Consider the following 17,540-nt stretch of genomic DNA (forward strand, 5'->3'; position numbering starts at 1 on the left):
CTCGATATCGACATCTGGCCTGTATTCGACCCACCGCAGGCCTCGGTGTAAAACTGCCCAGAGTTCCAGAGTCTCCCCTCTGCTGTTTCCGCAGCGATCTTCCAGCCCACTCTTGGTGTTCACGGGTTGTGCTGGTGCAGGCTGCCGCGTTAGTAAACTTTAATAAAATCTGTAGTCCACCTGAAATGGACACGTTCCTGACTGAAGTCCAGTTCAGCAGGCAATCTGTCAAAGGAACTGAGCGGATCGATCAATATTAGTCCTGATGCTGGATTTCGACCGGAAACGTCGACAATTCCTTTACTCAGGTGTGCTCAGTTCCTGCGGCAGGTTTTGCTGGTGTCTCTCAAGTTCAGTTCAAATGCTACCTCATGCAAAACTACACGCGTAGTTTTAGTTTCTTGGGGTCGCTAATGATAGCGGCACATTTACTGGATTGGGACCTTGTAGAATATTTTACTAGGAACTGAGCAGACCCCATGATTCCCTCTAATGTCTGTCAAAAAGAGCGTAATCACCCATTTCCGTTTTCTGAACTCTGCTTTCTTCCATTCGCTCAGTTGTCAATTTCAAAATCCTCCCTCCCTCTCATTTTTAAATACTTGTTTGGCCCTAACAAATCGCGCATTGCGATCTTAACTTATAGGGACTAATAAAACGCCTCTAGACTAGTTTCGTCACCTTTCCGAAATAAAAATCTGAATTCCAAGTTGCCTGTAATCAACTGAAGATTTCCAGTCATTCTATTCATAATAATAGATCTTACTATACTTTCACGCAACAATCCCCTGATTACCCATTCTACACTTTAAAAGAGTAGTCCCAAAATCAAATCTCATGGTTAAAGACTATGGCATCCGCAGTTGTCTCAGCTATTTCCTTCAAAACTTTCGGATGGACATCTGATCTCGATCACCTTTGGTATTGTTATTTTCTTGTCTAAGTACTTCATGTACTTTTCATTCATTAGCATGTATATTTAATTGTATACTTAATGTACTATGGGTCGTATTTGGTCTATTATTTGTTACCTTTATTTTTGATTAAGTGAGAATTTCTAAACATAATGTTGCAGGCACATCCTTGTACATTACTGAATGAGCTCCTGCTGCACTAAGAATGAAGGCCAGTCCGAGGAGGCCCTTGATTCTGAAACGGAGGAAACGTCCCCTGACCTTCAGTAACCCTGTGGATACAAAGGACAATGCTGCTGAAGAAAAAAATCCTGGAAGCAAATGCGAATCTATGGCTGGAGATTTTGATGCAGCTAGTGCCTGCCCAAGTAAAGATGTTTTGGGAACATCACCAAAAAACACAGCCAGTGACATTCAAAAATTTCCAGAAGGGATTCGTATTGTAAACCATCCATCCATTCCCAACACTCAAGTCGTGTTAATTCCAAGAAATGCTGATCTTCAAAGCATCATAGCAGCACTCACTGCAAAGGGAAAAGAAAGTGGCAGTGATGGTCCCAAGAAATTTATACTTTTAAGTAGTAATGCAACTTCTCACCAAAGTCCGCTTTTGGGAAGTAATAATTCCTCCTCTGCCCAGGATGGTTTTCCTAATCTGTTAGAAAGCAGACAAAAATCTCTGGAGTTCCATGAAGAATCTAACATGAAAGCTACTGCTTCAGATGGGAAAGTGACATTACTGGACGCTGCAAACAGTATCAGCATCAAAAAGGAGGAGATGTGCTCCAACATCCCTGAAACACTGGTGCCGTCAGCTTTGTATGATCTAGACGCTGATACAGGTAAAAAACATTCCTTTGTGTTATTATTATACCTGACAGAGGTTAACTAACAATACATTATCCGGATAATTTAATACTAATCAGCAAGATTCTTTCTCAGATTAAATACTATGTGCAATCATCTACCAACCGTTATCTCTGACAATCTATGTAGTGAAGAGGAGAATGTGTTAGCTGCACATAGACAGTGCCTAAGGTCAGGATCAAGCCTGTGTGTCTGGAGCTTGAGACAGCTGCACTAACTGCTGTGCACAATACTGTGGAACATAATTACAGGAGCACTTGTGATATTTTGACAACAGCTCTCTGAAAAGTAGAACCAGGTCAATTTAAAGCCACATTCGCTACATTCACAGGATATAATGTATAGATAATGTAAATTTCCATGCAAGAGAAATCTCTGAAATTCATTGCCACAGGTGGCTGTGGAGCCAAGTCTTTAGATATATTTAAAGTGGAGATTGTTAATTTCTTGATTACTAAATGTGTCAAAGGTTACAAGGAGAATAGTGTTAAGAGGGACAATAACTCAGACATGATGAAATGCTGAACAGACTCGATGGACCATGTGGCCTCATCCTTCTCCTATTTTTTATGATCTTATAAATTATTCACTTTCTTTATTTTTACAATTTGCATTTGTCATTCTTCTGTGTTAAATTTCATCTGCCATGGGTAGCCTTCTCCCAATTCGTACATTTCCAAGTCTTAGACCCATTTCGAGCTTTGCATTGATAAGACTATAAGATATAGGAGCAGAATTAGGCAATTTGGCCCATTGTGTCTACTCTGCCATCTCATCATGGTTGATCGATTTTCCCCTCTGCCCCAATCTCCTGCTTTCTCCCCGTATCCCTTCACGCCCTGACCAAGGCCTCCACAGCTGCCTGTGGCAATTAATTCCACAGATTCACTACTCTCTGACTAAAGAAATTCTTCCTCATCTCTGTTCTAAAAGGATGCCCCTCTATTCTGAGGCTGTGTCCTCTGGTCTTAGACTCTCCCATCATAGGAAGCATCCTCTCCACACCCACTCTATCAAGCCCTTTCATCATTTGATAGGTTTCAATGAGGTCACCCCTCATTCTTCTGAATTCCAGTGAATACAGGCCCAGAGCCATCAAACACTCTTCATATGACAAGCTATTTAAACCTGGAATCATTTCCATTATCCTCCTTTGAACAATTTCCATTTTCAGCACATCAGACTAATCAAAATAAGACTAAACAAAATGAATAGGTGCTTAAGAATGGCCTGCTTTGCCTGGGTTCAGTGTTTCATTGACTATATTTGTGTTAATCAAACCACTTACTGATCACCTACTAACAAGGGCCGCCACTTAATTGTAAAGCTAGCCAATAGCCATAAGATGATTTCTCTGCAAGTGTGGTCGCGATCCTGATCTGGTAGAATTCAATCTCCTCCAAACCCTTCACATCTCAAAAACAGTCTCGAGACATGGGGATACTAGTTTGGAAAAAAAAATGGGTTGATAATATGTCTGCGGGATGAAGCCCAAGAATATCACAATCAGATTTAATATCACTGGACCTCACAGCTATCTGGACTATTCCTCTTCTCACCCTGTCTCTTGCAAAAACGCCATCCCCTTCTCGCGATTCCTCCGTCTCCGCCGCATCTGCTCTCAGGATGAGGCTTTTCATTCTAGGACGAGGGAGATGTCTTCCTTTTTTAAAGAAAGGGGCTTCCCTTCCTCCACTATCAACTCTGCTCTTAAACGCATCTCCTCCATTTCACGTACATCTGCTCTCACTCCATCCTCTCGCCACCCCACTAGGAATAGAGTTTCCCTGGTCCTCACCTACCACCCCACCAGCCTCCGGGTCCAACATATTATTCTCCGTAACTTCCACCACCTCCAACGGGATCCCACCACTAAGCACATCTTTCCCTCCCCCCCTCCCCCGCATTCCGCAGGGATCGCTCCCTACACAACTCCCTTGTCCATTCGTCGGCCCCATCCCTCCCCACTGATCTCCCTCCTGGCACTTATCCGTGTAAGCGGAACAAGTGCTACACATGCCCTTACACTTCCTCCCTTACCACCATTCAGGGCCCCAAACAGTCCTTCCAGGTGAGGCAACACTTCACCTGTGAGTCGACTGGGGTGATATACTGCGTCCGGTGCTCCCGATGTGGCCTTTTATATATTGGCGAGACCCGACGCAGACTGGGAGACCGCTTTGCTGAACATCTACACTCTGTCCACCAAAGAAAGCAGGATCTCCCAGTGGCCACACATTTTAATTCCACATCCCATTCCCATTCTGACATGTCTATCCACGGCCTCCTCTACTGTAAAGATGAAGCCACACTCAGGCTGGAGGAACAACACCTTATATTCCGTCTGGGTAGCCTCCAACCTGATGGCATGAACATCGACTTCTCTAACTTCCGCTAAGGCTCCATCTCCCCCTCGTATCCCATCTGTTACTCATTTTTATGCACACATTCTTTCTCTCACTCTCCTTTTTCTCCCTCTGTCCCTCTGAATATACTTCTTGCCCATCCTCTGGTTCCCCCCCCCTTGTCTTTCTTCCTGGACCTCCTGTCCCATGATCCTCTCGTATCCCTTTTGCCGATCACCTGTCCAGCTCTTGGCTCTATCCCTCCCCCTCCTGTCTCCTCCTATCATTTTGGATCTCCCCCTCCCCCTCCAACTTTCAAATCCCTTACTAACTCTTCCTTCAGTCAGTCCTGACGAAGGGTCTCGGCCTGAAACGTCAACTGTACCTCTTCCTAGAGATGCTGCCTGGCCTGCTGCGTTCACCAGCAACTTTGATGTGTGTTGCTTTAATATCACTGGTGTCTGTTGCGAAATCCGTTTATGTAACAGCAGCAGTACCATGATAAATATAGAAAAAACAATTACAGTAAGAATATATATATGTATATTAAATAGTTAAATTAAAAATAGTGCAAAAACAAATAATAATAATAAAAAGTGAAGTAGTGTTCATGGGTTTGATGGCCAGATGGCAGAGGGGAAGAAGCTGTTCTTGAATCACTGAGTGTGTGCCTTCAGGCTTCCATACCTTCTTCCTGATGGTAACAGTGAGAAGAGGCCATGTCCAGGGCGATGAGCGTCCTTAATAATGGACGCCACCTTTCTGAGGCACCGCTCCATGAAGGTGTCTTGGATTCAAGATGGAGCTGACTAATTTTACATCTTTCTGTAGCTTTTGTGCAGTAACCTCCCCCCACATGCCAAACAGTGATGCAGCCTGTCAGAATGCTCTCCATGGTACATCTGTAGAGATTTTAGAGTGTTTTAGGTGACAGACCAAATTCCCTCAAACTCCTAATGAAATATAGTCACTATCTTGCCTTCTTTATAGCTGTATCAATATGTTGGGACAGGTTAGATCCTCAGAGACCTTGACACTCAAGAATTTGAATTTGCTCACTCTCTCCACTTCTGATCCCTCTGAGGATTGGTTCGTGTTCCCTCGTCTTACCCTTTCTGAAGCTCTTTGGTCTTACTGATGTTGAGTGCGAGGTTGTTGCTGCGACACCACTCAACTAGCAGGTATATCTTGCTCCTGTATGCCATCATATCTCCATTTAAGATCCTGCCAACAATGATTGTATAATCAGCAAATTTGTATATGACGTTTGAGCTCTGCCTAGCCACACAGTCATGGGTATAGATCAACCTGCGAGGAAGGAGTAGGACTGTGCTTTATTGTAGTTATGCCAAAGGTGTACTTCAGTGCAAGGGCAGATATGGAGGCACCTTTCAACATTTACCTATCAAGTTCTCAAAAATGGTGTTGGTCTAACATGCTGTGTACAGCATTGTTTAACAATGAGGTTTCAGGTCGAAGGCAAGTAGTAACAGGATGACAAGTAGTAACAGGTTTAGGCCATTCAGTTCTTTGAGTCTGCTCTGCCTACCTGTACATTCTATCAAAACGCCATATTCCCACACTGACCTCGTATCTCTTGATGTCTATGAGTATACAAGTTGTAAACTTGTATGATGAAGTATCTCCTATTCTCATTGCTATACTGTTATTATATCTTGTAACCTGAGACTGTGATTCCCTTGTAAGAAGTATGCAGGGAATGAAAGGAGCAATACATCTGGCTGCTCGGGATATCCTCACTACAGAATATTCATAGTCTTTAAGAGTTTGCACATGTCAGCTAGATCTTGTATCCTTTTTTCCTTCCCTGCTCCTATTTCCACCAACACAAAGCACCCAAGAAAAACTTACATGGCAACCGTCTACATCTCTCCATGCCACACAAGTTGAAGGACCATTTTTGTGTGTGTGTGTGATAAAGAGATGTACAGTTTTATTTGGCTTCATTTGATGCTCAGTGACATTACCATTACTAATTCTTGATCTTGTGACTTGTGAGATAACTAAGTGCATGTGTACTGAAAGAAGGCAAGGACCAGAGACAATGTACTGTCCCTGCAGATTCCTACAGCCTTGAAGCAGCTTAAGCACATCAGTGAGTCCCCCCCAAGATACACAAAATCCTTATTTTTGACATGTATTGTTATTCCTTCTTTGTTGCTGGATCTCAGTTCTGGAGCTTTCTGTGCAACAGCACTACGACCATTTCCTACAGCACTCCACACCAAGTGGGAAGCTCATCACCAACTTCTTAGAAGTAACTAAAGATAGTCAAAAAATGGTAGCCTTGTCCACAATGCCAAGATTCCAGAAATGAATAAATGAGGCCCATCCATGGGGTAGCCAGTCCCTCCTCATGTTCTTATTGTATCTTTCCAACCAGCTACACATCCTTGCGGTTACCATTTCTCGTAATGAAAGAGGATAGAGATGGAATGAGATGAGGCAGATCTTAAATGGATTTTTCCATCTGCATATACTCAGGAGACAGACACAATTCATATTACTGAGGCAGAACTGTAGTGAAGTTGTGTATCATGTATGCATTACAGGAGAGGAGGTGCTTGCTGTCTTGAGGCACATTAGGGTGGATAAGTCCCTATGATTTGGCAAGGTGTTTACTGGACCTTGATGGAGGAGAGTGCAGAAATGTAGAGACACTTTGAGAGGTACTTAAAATGTCCTTGGCCACTAGGTGAAGTGCCATGGGACTGAAGGGAAGCAATTTTTGTTCAAGAAAGGCTCTAAGAATAAGCTGGGAAATTATGTTGGTGAGTCGAAAGTCAGTAGTAGATAAATTGTTGGAAGGTATTCTAACCAACAAGATGTGAAACCCCTTTTTACTGGGCATCTCTGGAAATGTGGCTCAGTCGCCCCTCACTAATGAACCCCTGGACTCTGTGACGAGATACCCATCTTTCTCGGACTTCGTTGGGTGTATACAACTTTGGTCCCGCTAAATCTGTGAGGTTGGGATGTCTCACCCACCCAAACACCGGTTTGTGTAAATGCTGTGTGAGTTACTGCCCCAGCAATCGCCGTCAGCAAGAAATAACAGATTGTACGCTGCATACAATTATAAAGAAGTATATTTAAGAATGTTAACTTAAGCAATCAGTTATTAAAGGAAAAAGGAGGGGAGAAAAACAAAAAGGACTCATTGTACTTAAACAGTCACATGTGCACGGTGAGGCTCAAATCTTCCAGACACTGTTGTTTTCGATGTATATACTGCACCTTCCAAATATCACTCAAAATCCATCTTGAACAAACGGGCTCTCCCACAGGAATATTGGTCCTTCCTCCTTGAAGCCATTTATCTGCACAAGGCACCGTGTGCAACAGGACGACATCCTCAGCCGTTTTCCTTCCTGTCTTCCCCAGCTCCCACCAACAAAGACCCCTCTATCGAGTGTTCTCTAGAACATTTTCCCAATTCTGCCATCCTGATTGGCTGACACCACATTCCTAAGTTGAACAACAAAACCTTTGCCTCAGCTCAAACCCAAACAAGCTGAAAGCAGAACAGACTGCTCTTACAGAACTGCTAAAATGAAATATCTACAGCAAAGCAGTAAAAATCTTAACCAGAGCATCACATAAGCATTTTGGATAGGCGGGGCCTGCTTAGGGGTAGTCAACATGGCTTTGTGCATGGTAGTCATGTCTACCAATTTTATAGAGTTTTTTTTGAGGAGGTTACCAGGAAACCTGTTGAAGGAAAGGCAGTGGACATTGCCTACGTGGACTTTAGCGAGGCCTCTGACAAAGACCTGTGTGAGAACTTGGTCAACAAGGTTCAGTTGCTTGACATTCAGGATGAGATAGTAAATTGGATTCAACATTGGTTTCACAAGAGAAGCCATAGAGTGGTTGCCTCTCTAAACAGACGCTGTGACTAACTGGTGTGCCACAATGACTGGTGCTGAGTCCATTATTGCTTGTCTTTATCATCCAGATTGTTGATATACTTCTTCCTGATGGCGGTACTGAGAAGAGAGCATGGCTGGATGTTGGGTGTCCTTGATGATGGGTGCTGCTTTCCTGTGACTGCGCTCCATGTAGACATGCTCAATGGTGGGGAGGGCTTTTCCTGTGATGGACTGGGCCATATCCAGTACTTTTGTAGGCTTTTCCATTCAAGGCTGAGGCAACCATCAATATACTCTCCACCACACTTCTGTAGAAGTTTATCAAAGTTTTTGTAAACTTCTAAGAAAGTAGAGGTGCTGCAGTGCTTTCTTCGTAATGGCACTTAAGTGCTAGAACTAGGAGAGATCTGAAATGATGGTAAATTGGATCAGTAAATTTGTGGACAACACCAAGATTAGGGGTTTCATGAACAGTTGGCAGCAGGATCTGGACCCGCTGGAAAAATTGGCTAAAAATGGCAGTTGGAATTTAATACAGACAATTGTGAATTATCGCACTTTGGGAGGACAAATCAGGGTAGGACTTACAGTGTATGGTAGGGCACTGAGGAGTGCTGTAGAACAGGGGTATCTGGGAATACAGATCCATAGTTCCTTGTGGTGCCCAAGTAGATAGAGTCGTAAAGAGAGATTTGGCACATTTGGCTTTCATACATCAGAATATTGAGTACAAGAGTTGGGATGTTATGTTGAAATTGTATAAGAATTTGATGAGGCCAAATTTGGAGTTTCTAGTTACCGACCTACAAGAAATATACAATATAATAAAATTGAAAGAGTATAGAGATTGCTGCTGGAACTTGAGGATCTGAGTTATAGGGAAAGGTTGAATAAATTCTACGGAGCATATAGGTCAGTGGGGAAGATTTGATATGGCAATATGGTGACAGCAACCAATGCGACTAATGGCAATGTCTACAGAAAGTTCACAAAGCTACTACTACTTCTCATTCTTTTAAATGTACTTCTACTACTGATCTGTGTACATTTGGAGCCTGTAATTTACATTTTGATAATGTAAAGCACTGAGTGAGCAATCTGGCACTTTTGCTGTCTGAGAGGGAATTTGGCGAGGTTGAGAATGGAGTGTGCCAAACGGCAGAGCACAAACCTCTGAACAGCTCCAATTCTCGAGCAACTCACTGATTGAAGCTTTGAGCAAGTTTGAAATCAACAAGGACGGGAGTGGAAGGGGAGCGGGTGTTCAGCTCAGCCTGCCCACGTCTGACCAGTTTCCCTCTCCCTCTAGCTCGCTGCTGCAAGAGGAAGGTGGAGTCTTGGCTGTTGGGCAAGGTTTGATCGGTGGCGGTTTATGGATGGGACTCGCTTTAAGAGGACTCTGCAGTTCACGTGTTATTTTTGTTTCTGGTTACTGCTTTTTTTTTTAATTGCTATTTTGCGTAATTTTGATCAGGGCGGACTGACTCTGCAGTCAACGAACAACACAGTGCTACATTGAACTGAACATTCCTAGGCAGTTCCAAGGACTCTGGTTTGATGTTTAATATTCTGTGCGTATTCACACTATTTTGCCGTTTGTGTGATTTGTTCTTTTTTTTTGCACGTCCGGTGTTTGACATTTTCTTTGAAAGGATTACATGACTTTTTTTTTGTGGCCATCTGCAGTAAGACGAATCTCAGGGTTGCATACTGCATACATACTTTGATAGTAAATGTACTTTGAATCCTGGATAGAGGTATATAACATTATGAGATAGAGTCAATTCAAGCAGGCTTTTGTCACTGAGGGTGGGTGAAGCTAGAATTAGAGGTCAAAGGTTAAGGGTGTAGGGTGAAATGTTTAAGGAAACATGAAGGGGAACTTATCCGCTTGGAAAGTAGAGCATGTGTGGAGCGAGTTGCCATTGGAAGTGGTGGATGCATTTGATAAGGTGCCACACATGAGGCTGCTTAACAAGATGAAATCCTATGGTGTTACAGGAAAGGTACTGGCATGGATAGGGGAATGGCTGACAGGCAAGAGGCAGCAAGTGGGAATAAAATGGGGCCTTTTCTGGTTCGCTGCCAGTTCCTCGGGGATGAGTTTTGGGACTGCTGCTGTTCACATTGTTTGTCAATGATTTAGGTAATGGATTTGATGGCTTTGTGACAAAGTTTGTGGATGATACGAAGGTAGGTGGAGGGGTATGTAGTGTTGAGGACTTTGACAAATTAGAAGAATGGGTAAAGAAGTGGCAGATGGAATACAGTGTTGGGAAATGTATGATAATGCATTTTGGTAAAAGAAACAATAATGTGGACTACATGGGGAGAAGGTTCAAACATCAAAGGTGCAGAGGGACTTGGGAGTCCTCGCACAAGACTCCAGAAGGCTAATTTACAGGTTAAGTCTGTGGTAAAGAAGGCAAATGTAATGTTGGCATTTATTTCAAGGGGAGTAGACTATAAAAGCAAAGGGATAATGCTGAACCTTTATAAGACACCAGGCCACACTTGGAGTATTGTCAATAGTTTTGGGCCCATATCTTAGAAGGGGTGTGTTATCATTGGAGAGAGTCCAGAGGAGGTTCACAAGGATGATTCCAGGAATGAAAAGGTTAACATATGAGGACAGTTTGGCAGCTTTGGGCATGTACTTACTGGAACTTAGAAGGATGCGGTGGGGGGGGGGGGGGATCTCATTGAAACCTATCGATTGTTGAAAGGACTAGATTGGGTGGATATGGAGAGGATGTTTCCTATAGTGAGAGTATCCAGAACTAGAGGGCAGAGACTCAAAATTGAAGGACGACTCTTTAGAGCAGAGGTAAGGAAGAATTTTTTTTTTAGCCAGAGAGTAGTAAATCTGTGGAATGCTCTGCCACAGACTGTGGTGAAGGCCAAGTCCATGAGCATATTTAAGGCAGAATTTGATCGTTTCTTGATTGGTCAAGGCATCGAAGGATATGGCGAGAAGGCAGGTGTATGGGGTTGAGTGAGATCCGGGATCAGCCATGATGGAATGGTGGAGCAGACTCATTGGGCTGAATGGCCTAATTCTACTCCTATGTCTTGTGGTCTTTAGATAATGAGGATTAGATTTCAACATTTAAGAGAAGATTGGATAAGTACATGAATGTGAGGCGTATGAGGGCTACAGTCCAGGTGTGGTTCAATGGGACAAAGCAGAATGATTGGCACAGACTAGACGAGATGAAGGGCCTGTTTCTAAGCTGTCGTCCTCTGTGATACGTTTGTCTATGGGAAAGCTATTTTTAGGGCTATTTTAGTTGACACAGTAACTGTAAGAAAGCTATCTTGATGACAGGATAATTTTTCTTTATATTTAATTTAGTTATAATTGTGTTCCCATAAAGAATCATTATACCCCATTAGTTCTGGATATAGTGGAATTTTCTACTTTATCTTTTTTTTTGTTAAAAAATCTTTGGTTCTATTTTCAGCCCCATTCATTTTCAACTGCTTAATCAGTGGCCCTCCCTTTATTATAAAAGGGTTTTTGATAATTTCCATTAGTAACTACTGAGGAAAATACAGTTTGCACTCGGTGTAGAGAAGAGAGTACAATATACTTGGTTTATAATTGCTAAATAACAACCGTGCCAGATAGTAACATCTCCATTTTCCTGTGACTTCCGGTGGCTTTGCCAAATTCCCCACCGTGCCTCAAATCCTGAGGATTTCCAGAAGATAACAGAACCAACTACATAAGTATTTCTGAGTGAGATATTGTCGACTTTATGATGAGTGACTCATCTTGTGATTTCCTAAAGCCTCTCTCTGCTTGCAAGGAAGAAATAATGCTGTTTACTAGCACAGGTAAATGAAACTCAGATAGTACTCAGGAAGCTTGACTCCATTGAGGACGAAGCAGCCCATCATACTTCACCCACTACCTTAAGCATTCACTCTCTCCACACAAAAGCTTTGTGGCTACATTCTGTACTACTTGTGTAAAGCACCACAGCAAATCAGCAAGACTTTGGGTAGCATATTCTTTAAACAGAACTCATAATTTAGGCAAAAGGCACATGGAAATGCCACGATCTACAAATTCCTCTTCCCAATTATGCCATCCTGATTGGGAATTATCTTGCCATTCATTCATCATCATCATCATTATGTGCCATTTCGTATGACATGGACAATCATGGTCTTCCATAATGACCATGATTATTCTTACAAAAAGTGGTTTGCGATTGCCTTCTTCTGGGCAGCGTTTTTTACAAGATGAGTGACCCCAGCCATTATCAATCCTCATCAGAGATTGCCTAGCGTCTGTGGTGACATAACCAAGACTTGTGATACACACCAGCTGCTCACATGACCATCCACCACCTGCGCCTATGACCCTGATCGGGAGGGCTAAGCAGGTGCTACACATTGCCCAAGGGTGAGCTACAGGCTAGCAGAGGGAAGGAGCGCCTCATACCTCCTTTGATAGAGACATATCTCCACCCTTCCACCCCTGCCATTCATTACTCTGTAAAAATTACTCTGTCAGCACAAGAAACGCAATGGTTTAAAGCAGCCTATCATTACCTTACAGATGATTTGATATGGGCAATAAATACTACTAATGCTCGCCTGTCACTTTAATGCTTACCTCAGAATTTGAGTTCAACTCCACAATGATAGTTTTATAGTTTTGTATTGTAGCTGATTGTTGAGATGACTAACCTGAAGGCTGAAAGCCTCCAGCTAGTTGCAATGTGTCTACTAGCACATACCTAATTGCCAAGTCTGCATGATTCAGTACAGAAATTAAGAACCATCTAAACAGTCAGATACTCAGTCTCTCTGTGAACTCCACTTGTGTCCACTGGCATTCTCAGACATTCTCATGATACTTAACCAGGCCTTTTGGTGTATGTCAACCAAAGCTGGTGCATCTCCAGTGCTCCACTTACTTGAATATGGTCATTAACTTTCCTTTGAAAAGTGAGTTTAGGTCAGCTTTCAGTTTATTTATTTCTTTGTATATTTATGTTTGTAATTAATTAATGGAAGTTTATTGTTTATAAGTACATTTTTTTTAATAACTTTAAAGATTTTTAATTTACTCTTAATTTTTCTAAATGTTCTGATCATGGAAATAGTGAAAGGGTCTTTGCTAGCAGGTGCTGTCGGGGGATTTCAGAGTAATGCTTGGGTAAGACCTGACTTTCGTCTGCCAATCACCTAGTTTCTATTCACAGAACAATTAGAGCAGTAACACTGTCGATATCTTAGGAATCAAGTGTCTGCAAGAGTTTGTACATGTGCTTGGCATGGGGAGAGCAAGTGGAAGGTATGTGTTGTATCGAGTGCAGTTCAGCCCATTATAAAACAATGTCAGATGTTAAGCACAGGGAAGATACCACCAAACAAACCACAGTCAGTGACCTACCTCATGCAAGCCTACTACTGCTTATGTGAAAACTCTGCTGATAATTTATTTGCCTTAGCTCCCACAGCTCCTGAGCGCCACCTGGATGACAGTCTGACCAACATTCAGTGGCTGGGTAAGATGAGCACAGATGGTCTTGGGGCTTGCCGTGTAAAAGATGAAGCAGAGAAAGAAAATAAAGAGCCTGTATCAGAAGAGCCCATTGTAAGTACTACCCTTCCCAACCTTGTTAAATCTTGAGTTAGTGGCAGATGCTGAAGCATTGTCTTCAAAACATTAGTGAAGTTTCTGTGTTTAAATATTTCTCAATTTTCCAAGGAGCGATTAATATCCAGGCCAAGAATGTGAGGTGTGAAAAGTAATTGGGCTTTGCAAGTATGGAAGGCATGAATTGCTGAGGTCTTAGTAGAAGGGATGTGCAGGAGTAGGGTTGAGTGAAGTGGAAGATGAGAAAGTTCTAGTGGAAATGGAGATACTGATTGAAGAGGTGAGATCAGCTGAATGGATTTTTATAGCAATCACACTTATTTTCATGTTGTTCTAAAAACTTTTTCTCAGAATAGTGACTGAGTCAAAATTTACCCTGTATTTAAACAACTTGAAATGTATCTTGCGTTTTATATTTGGTGCAATGTAATGAAAGGGTTTCTTCCAATCTACATTTGCTGCGCTGGCCAATGAGTAATCTATAATGATGTAATTCAGTAAAGTAAAGGACCTAACATTTGTGCCTGATATGTTAACAGAACATAAACCTGCATGCAAGGCTGTATTTTCTCTGATGGTTTCTTCCTCTAATGTAGACAGAGTCTATTCATGAGCGGCCTCCATATTCATACATGGCAATGATTCAATTTGCTATAAATAGTACTCTGAGCAAGAGGATGACGCTGAAAGAAATCTATACCTGGATTGAGGATCATTTCCCCTACTTCAAACATGTGGCCAAACCAGGATGGAAAGTAAGTGGATAAGAAAGCCACCAAGGTTGTATCAGTAACACATCCCCATGGAGGGAGGAAGCAAGTTCAATAACTATGATGTAAATCTTTAGACTCCTTGTTTGAAGTAGGACAACCAAATGCTGCAGCATCTTTTGAGGGGAGGCTGAGCAAAATGAGGCATAATTATCCTTCACTTGCCACAAATTTGGTGGAAATCTTAGCCCAAGTGGATTTGCAGGCAGGGAACAGAAACCTGATAAAGGTTGCAATTGATAAATATTAAGGCAAATTAAGTTTAGTCTACAGACATACTGAAAAATAAATGGGACCAAGGCACAAATTTTGGGTTAAATGACTAAAGTCCAATTGTTAATTATTTTAAGGTATATATGCACAAGGTGAAAATGTTCTTTGCTTCTCAGCATTTAGAGGTGCTCTGTTACTTGGTACGTATAGGACTTTCAAGTAACTTGATGCACAAGCACTTGAGTACTGAAAAGTTCATATATACAATCCTAATCCAAATACTTTTTTTCTGACACCATTGGTTTTTGTATTTCTCAATTATTACACCTCCAGCTCAATTTAATGCAAACTAAGTTATCTCAAAACAAAAAAATTCTACAGCTACTTGAAATTTAGTATAAAAGAAAATTATGCTAGAAATTGGGAAATAGGGTATTAATATTTCAATATCATTGACTTGAAGCATTAACTTAGTTTCTACCTTGGGTAACAGCCTGACTTGCTGAGGATGCCTGGTTTTGCTTCTTTGGTCTATCTACCCTGTTGCATGCTGCTGGGTATCAGATGCTTGCAATTTCAAGCTTCTTTCAATCATTATGCTACAACCCCGAGAAACTGAGATTTCCCTTCTATAATCAAGGCTATAATCATATTAAAGTAAATTGAGTGTATAGAGTTAAAACTATATTGAATTTAAATTTATTACGCATTTTTCAAAAAGTACCAATTAACTTGACTCATTTTAAAATCTGTCATATCTTGTGGACCGAACATTTGTCATCAAATGTTACCTCTCCCTCTGTAACTCAATTGTCAAAGCTTGTTTAATAATGCTCTTGTAAAAACATTTTAGAACATGTAATTACCTTGTGGGCATTATGTAAATCGTAAGAACTATTGCAGCAAATACAATCCTGACATGTCATTTCCTGAGAACAATGCATTCTTCATTTATAAAACTATTGTCCTGATGACCAGCACTCACTTTCTCCTCAGAACTCTATTCGCCACAACCTGTCTTTGCATGATATGTTCATACGTCAGACGTCTCAAAATGGCAAGGTATCACACTGGACCATTCGTGCTGAAGCGAACCGCTTTTTGACATTGGATCAGGTTGTTAAGGTGTGTTTTCAATGTGCTTTTTAATTTTTTTTTCGGTGATGAGTTGTATAGATATCTGATTGACCATTACAAAAATGAATCTGTACAGGCAGCTTCCATTTACTGCTAAGGTCAAGGGATTGACAGATTGGGCTTTCATGATGGTAGGTTGTAAGTAAGATCAGATGACATTGACATTTTCCTCAGCATTTGTGAAGATAATGAAGATGTTTAATATTTTCCCTCTTATAAAATTGCACTTGTGATTACCAGTAAATGAATTTGAAAATCCAGACCATGATGAATATATATTTGTAAGTGCCTGATGGCTATATACACTTATGAATGTTTTATATTAATTATTCAATACCTTTGAACAAATTTGTACATAATTATCCTTCAGTGCTTATTCTTTATCTCTTGAATTTAGAAATATCATATTTACTATCACACGAGCAATTCTGTGTGAAAGTTGTAATGGAAGCAAGCTGACTATTACACAGTTAGATAATATATGATGGGGAAATTCTTGGATGAGAGGCATTAAAGATGCCTCAAGGATTTGGAAATTGCTGTATGCACTGTAAGCACAGTTATCCAGTAAGTGCTAGGTGCTTGTTTACTGCTTGTGCTAGTTAACTTGATGTCATCCTGGGTGATTCCAGCCACTCCTGAGATACCAGTTACTGGAGCATGCTAGTTAGTGAAGAGCCGGAACAGCAAATTTCTACTGCACATGGTGATTTAATTTGTGGTCTTTATCGAAGTTTTGGTTGAGTGACTTAATCAAAGTAAGAAGAAATATCCAGTAGCGGGCAGAAGATGCATTGCTTGTCTGATGTTGGCATTTTTAATGCATTTTAATGTTCAATACTTCTCGTTCTTGATTGATATTTCATACAGTCCCTGGATTTCAGCCCAACTGACAAGATTCAATGGATCCAAGCAGCGCCTGTGTTGGTCTTTCAACAAGTAAGACCCAAGAGCTCTTGGTGGCATTCTGCCACCTCACTGTGCTGATTTTTATTTTTTTCTGACTGGTTTGGTTGGGTCACAAAATGGAAGGTGGTTGCTGATGATATGTGTATTTCAGTTGTTTTTAAGCTTAAGTTGTAATTTTTTTTTCCATGGCAAAATCCATGCCAATTAATTAGTTCGCTAGAAGTAAAAGACTTTTTGAATGTTCTAATGTTACGTGAGTTACACCTAACTATCTTTACAAGCAGATAACAACATTTTAATGCTTGTGCCTTCTGACTCTGGAAATCACAAATGGCTGTTGATTGAATCAGTACAAAAGTTTGACCATAGAGACTGGTGGTGAGGAAGAATTGAGAACAAAAATGAGGGAGAAATAAGAAACTGAATAAGAAGAATATAAATAGTGGGTTTAAAAAGTCCAGGAAAGCAAATGATATTCAGGAAATGTAATCTTGTGAATAATTGCCCGCTCAAAGGAAGAAAACTGAGAAAAGAGGAAAGCCAATGTAGCTTTTGGGCTACATCCACAAGAATTGTAGGTAACAGAAAATACTTACGGGATTTCCTTCAGCGATATTAGTAAATTATTGTACTTCAACCACCACTGGGGAAAAATGTGCTATAGTCGTCACTATCATTACTGCCTGTTCAGCCATGCATTGCAAGTAATTAAGTATCCTCGAAAGTTCCATTAAGATTAAAAAGCACTCTCATTCTAAACCAGCCAAGGCAATCCTCTGCCACTTCCATAATTATATAAATAACAGTTTATTGGAAGCGTTTGTTTTGGAAAATGCTGTATGGAGAGGCTGTACCGCATTTGCAGTTGCAAGCCT

At 41.2% G+C, this 17,540-nt stretch overlaps 1 protein-coding gene across 1 annotated transcript in view; it reads left to right on the forward strand.

Moving 5' to 3' along the window:
- foxm1 (forkhead box M1) overlaps positions 1-17,540 on the forward strand; it is a 31,305-nt gene that overhangs the window by 333 nt on the left and 13,432 nt on the right. Inside the window, exons 2-6 of the mRNA XM_072267712.1 lie at positions 1,076-1,756; positions 13,488-13,633; positions 14,233-14,391; positions 15,616-15,744; positions 16,627-16,695. Coding sequence (XP_072123813.1) covers positions 1,120-1,756; positions 13,488-13,633; positions 14,233-14,391; positions 15,616-15,744; positions 16,627-16,695 — 1,140 coding nt within the window. The 5' untranslated portion in view covers positions 1,076-1,119. The remainder of the gene's footprint in view (positions 1-1,075; positions 1,757-13,487; positions 13,634-14,232; positions 14,392-15,615; positions 15,745-16,626; positions 16,696-17,540) is intronic.

This window comes from Mobula birostris, chromosome 9 (genome assembly GCF_030028105.1).
Source record: "Mobula birostris isolate sMobBir1 chromosome 9, sMobBir1.hap1, whole genome shotgun sequence".
Classification (NCBI taxonomy): Eukaryota; Metazoa; Chordata; class Chondrichthyes; order Myliobatiformes; family Myliobatidae; genus Mobula; species Mobula birostris.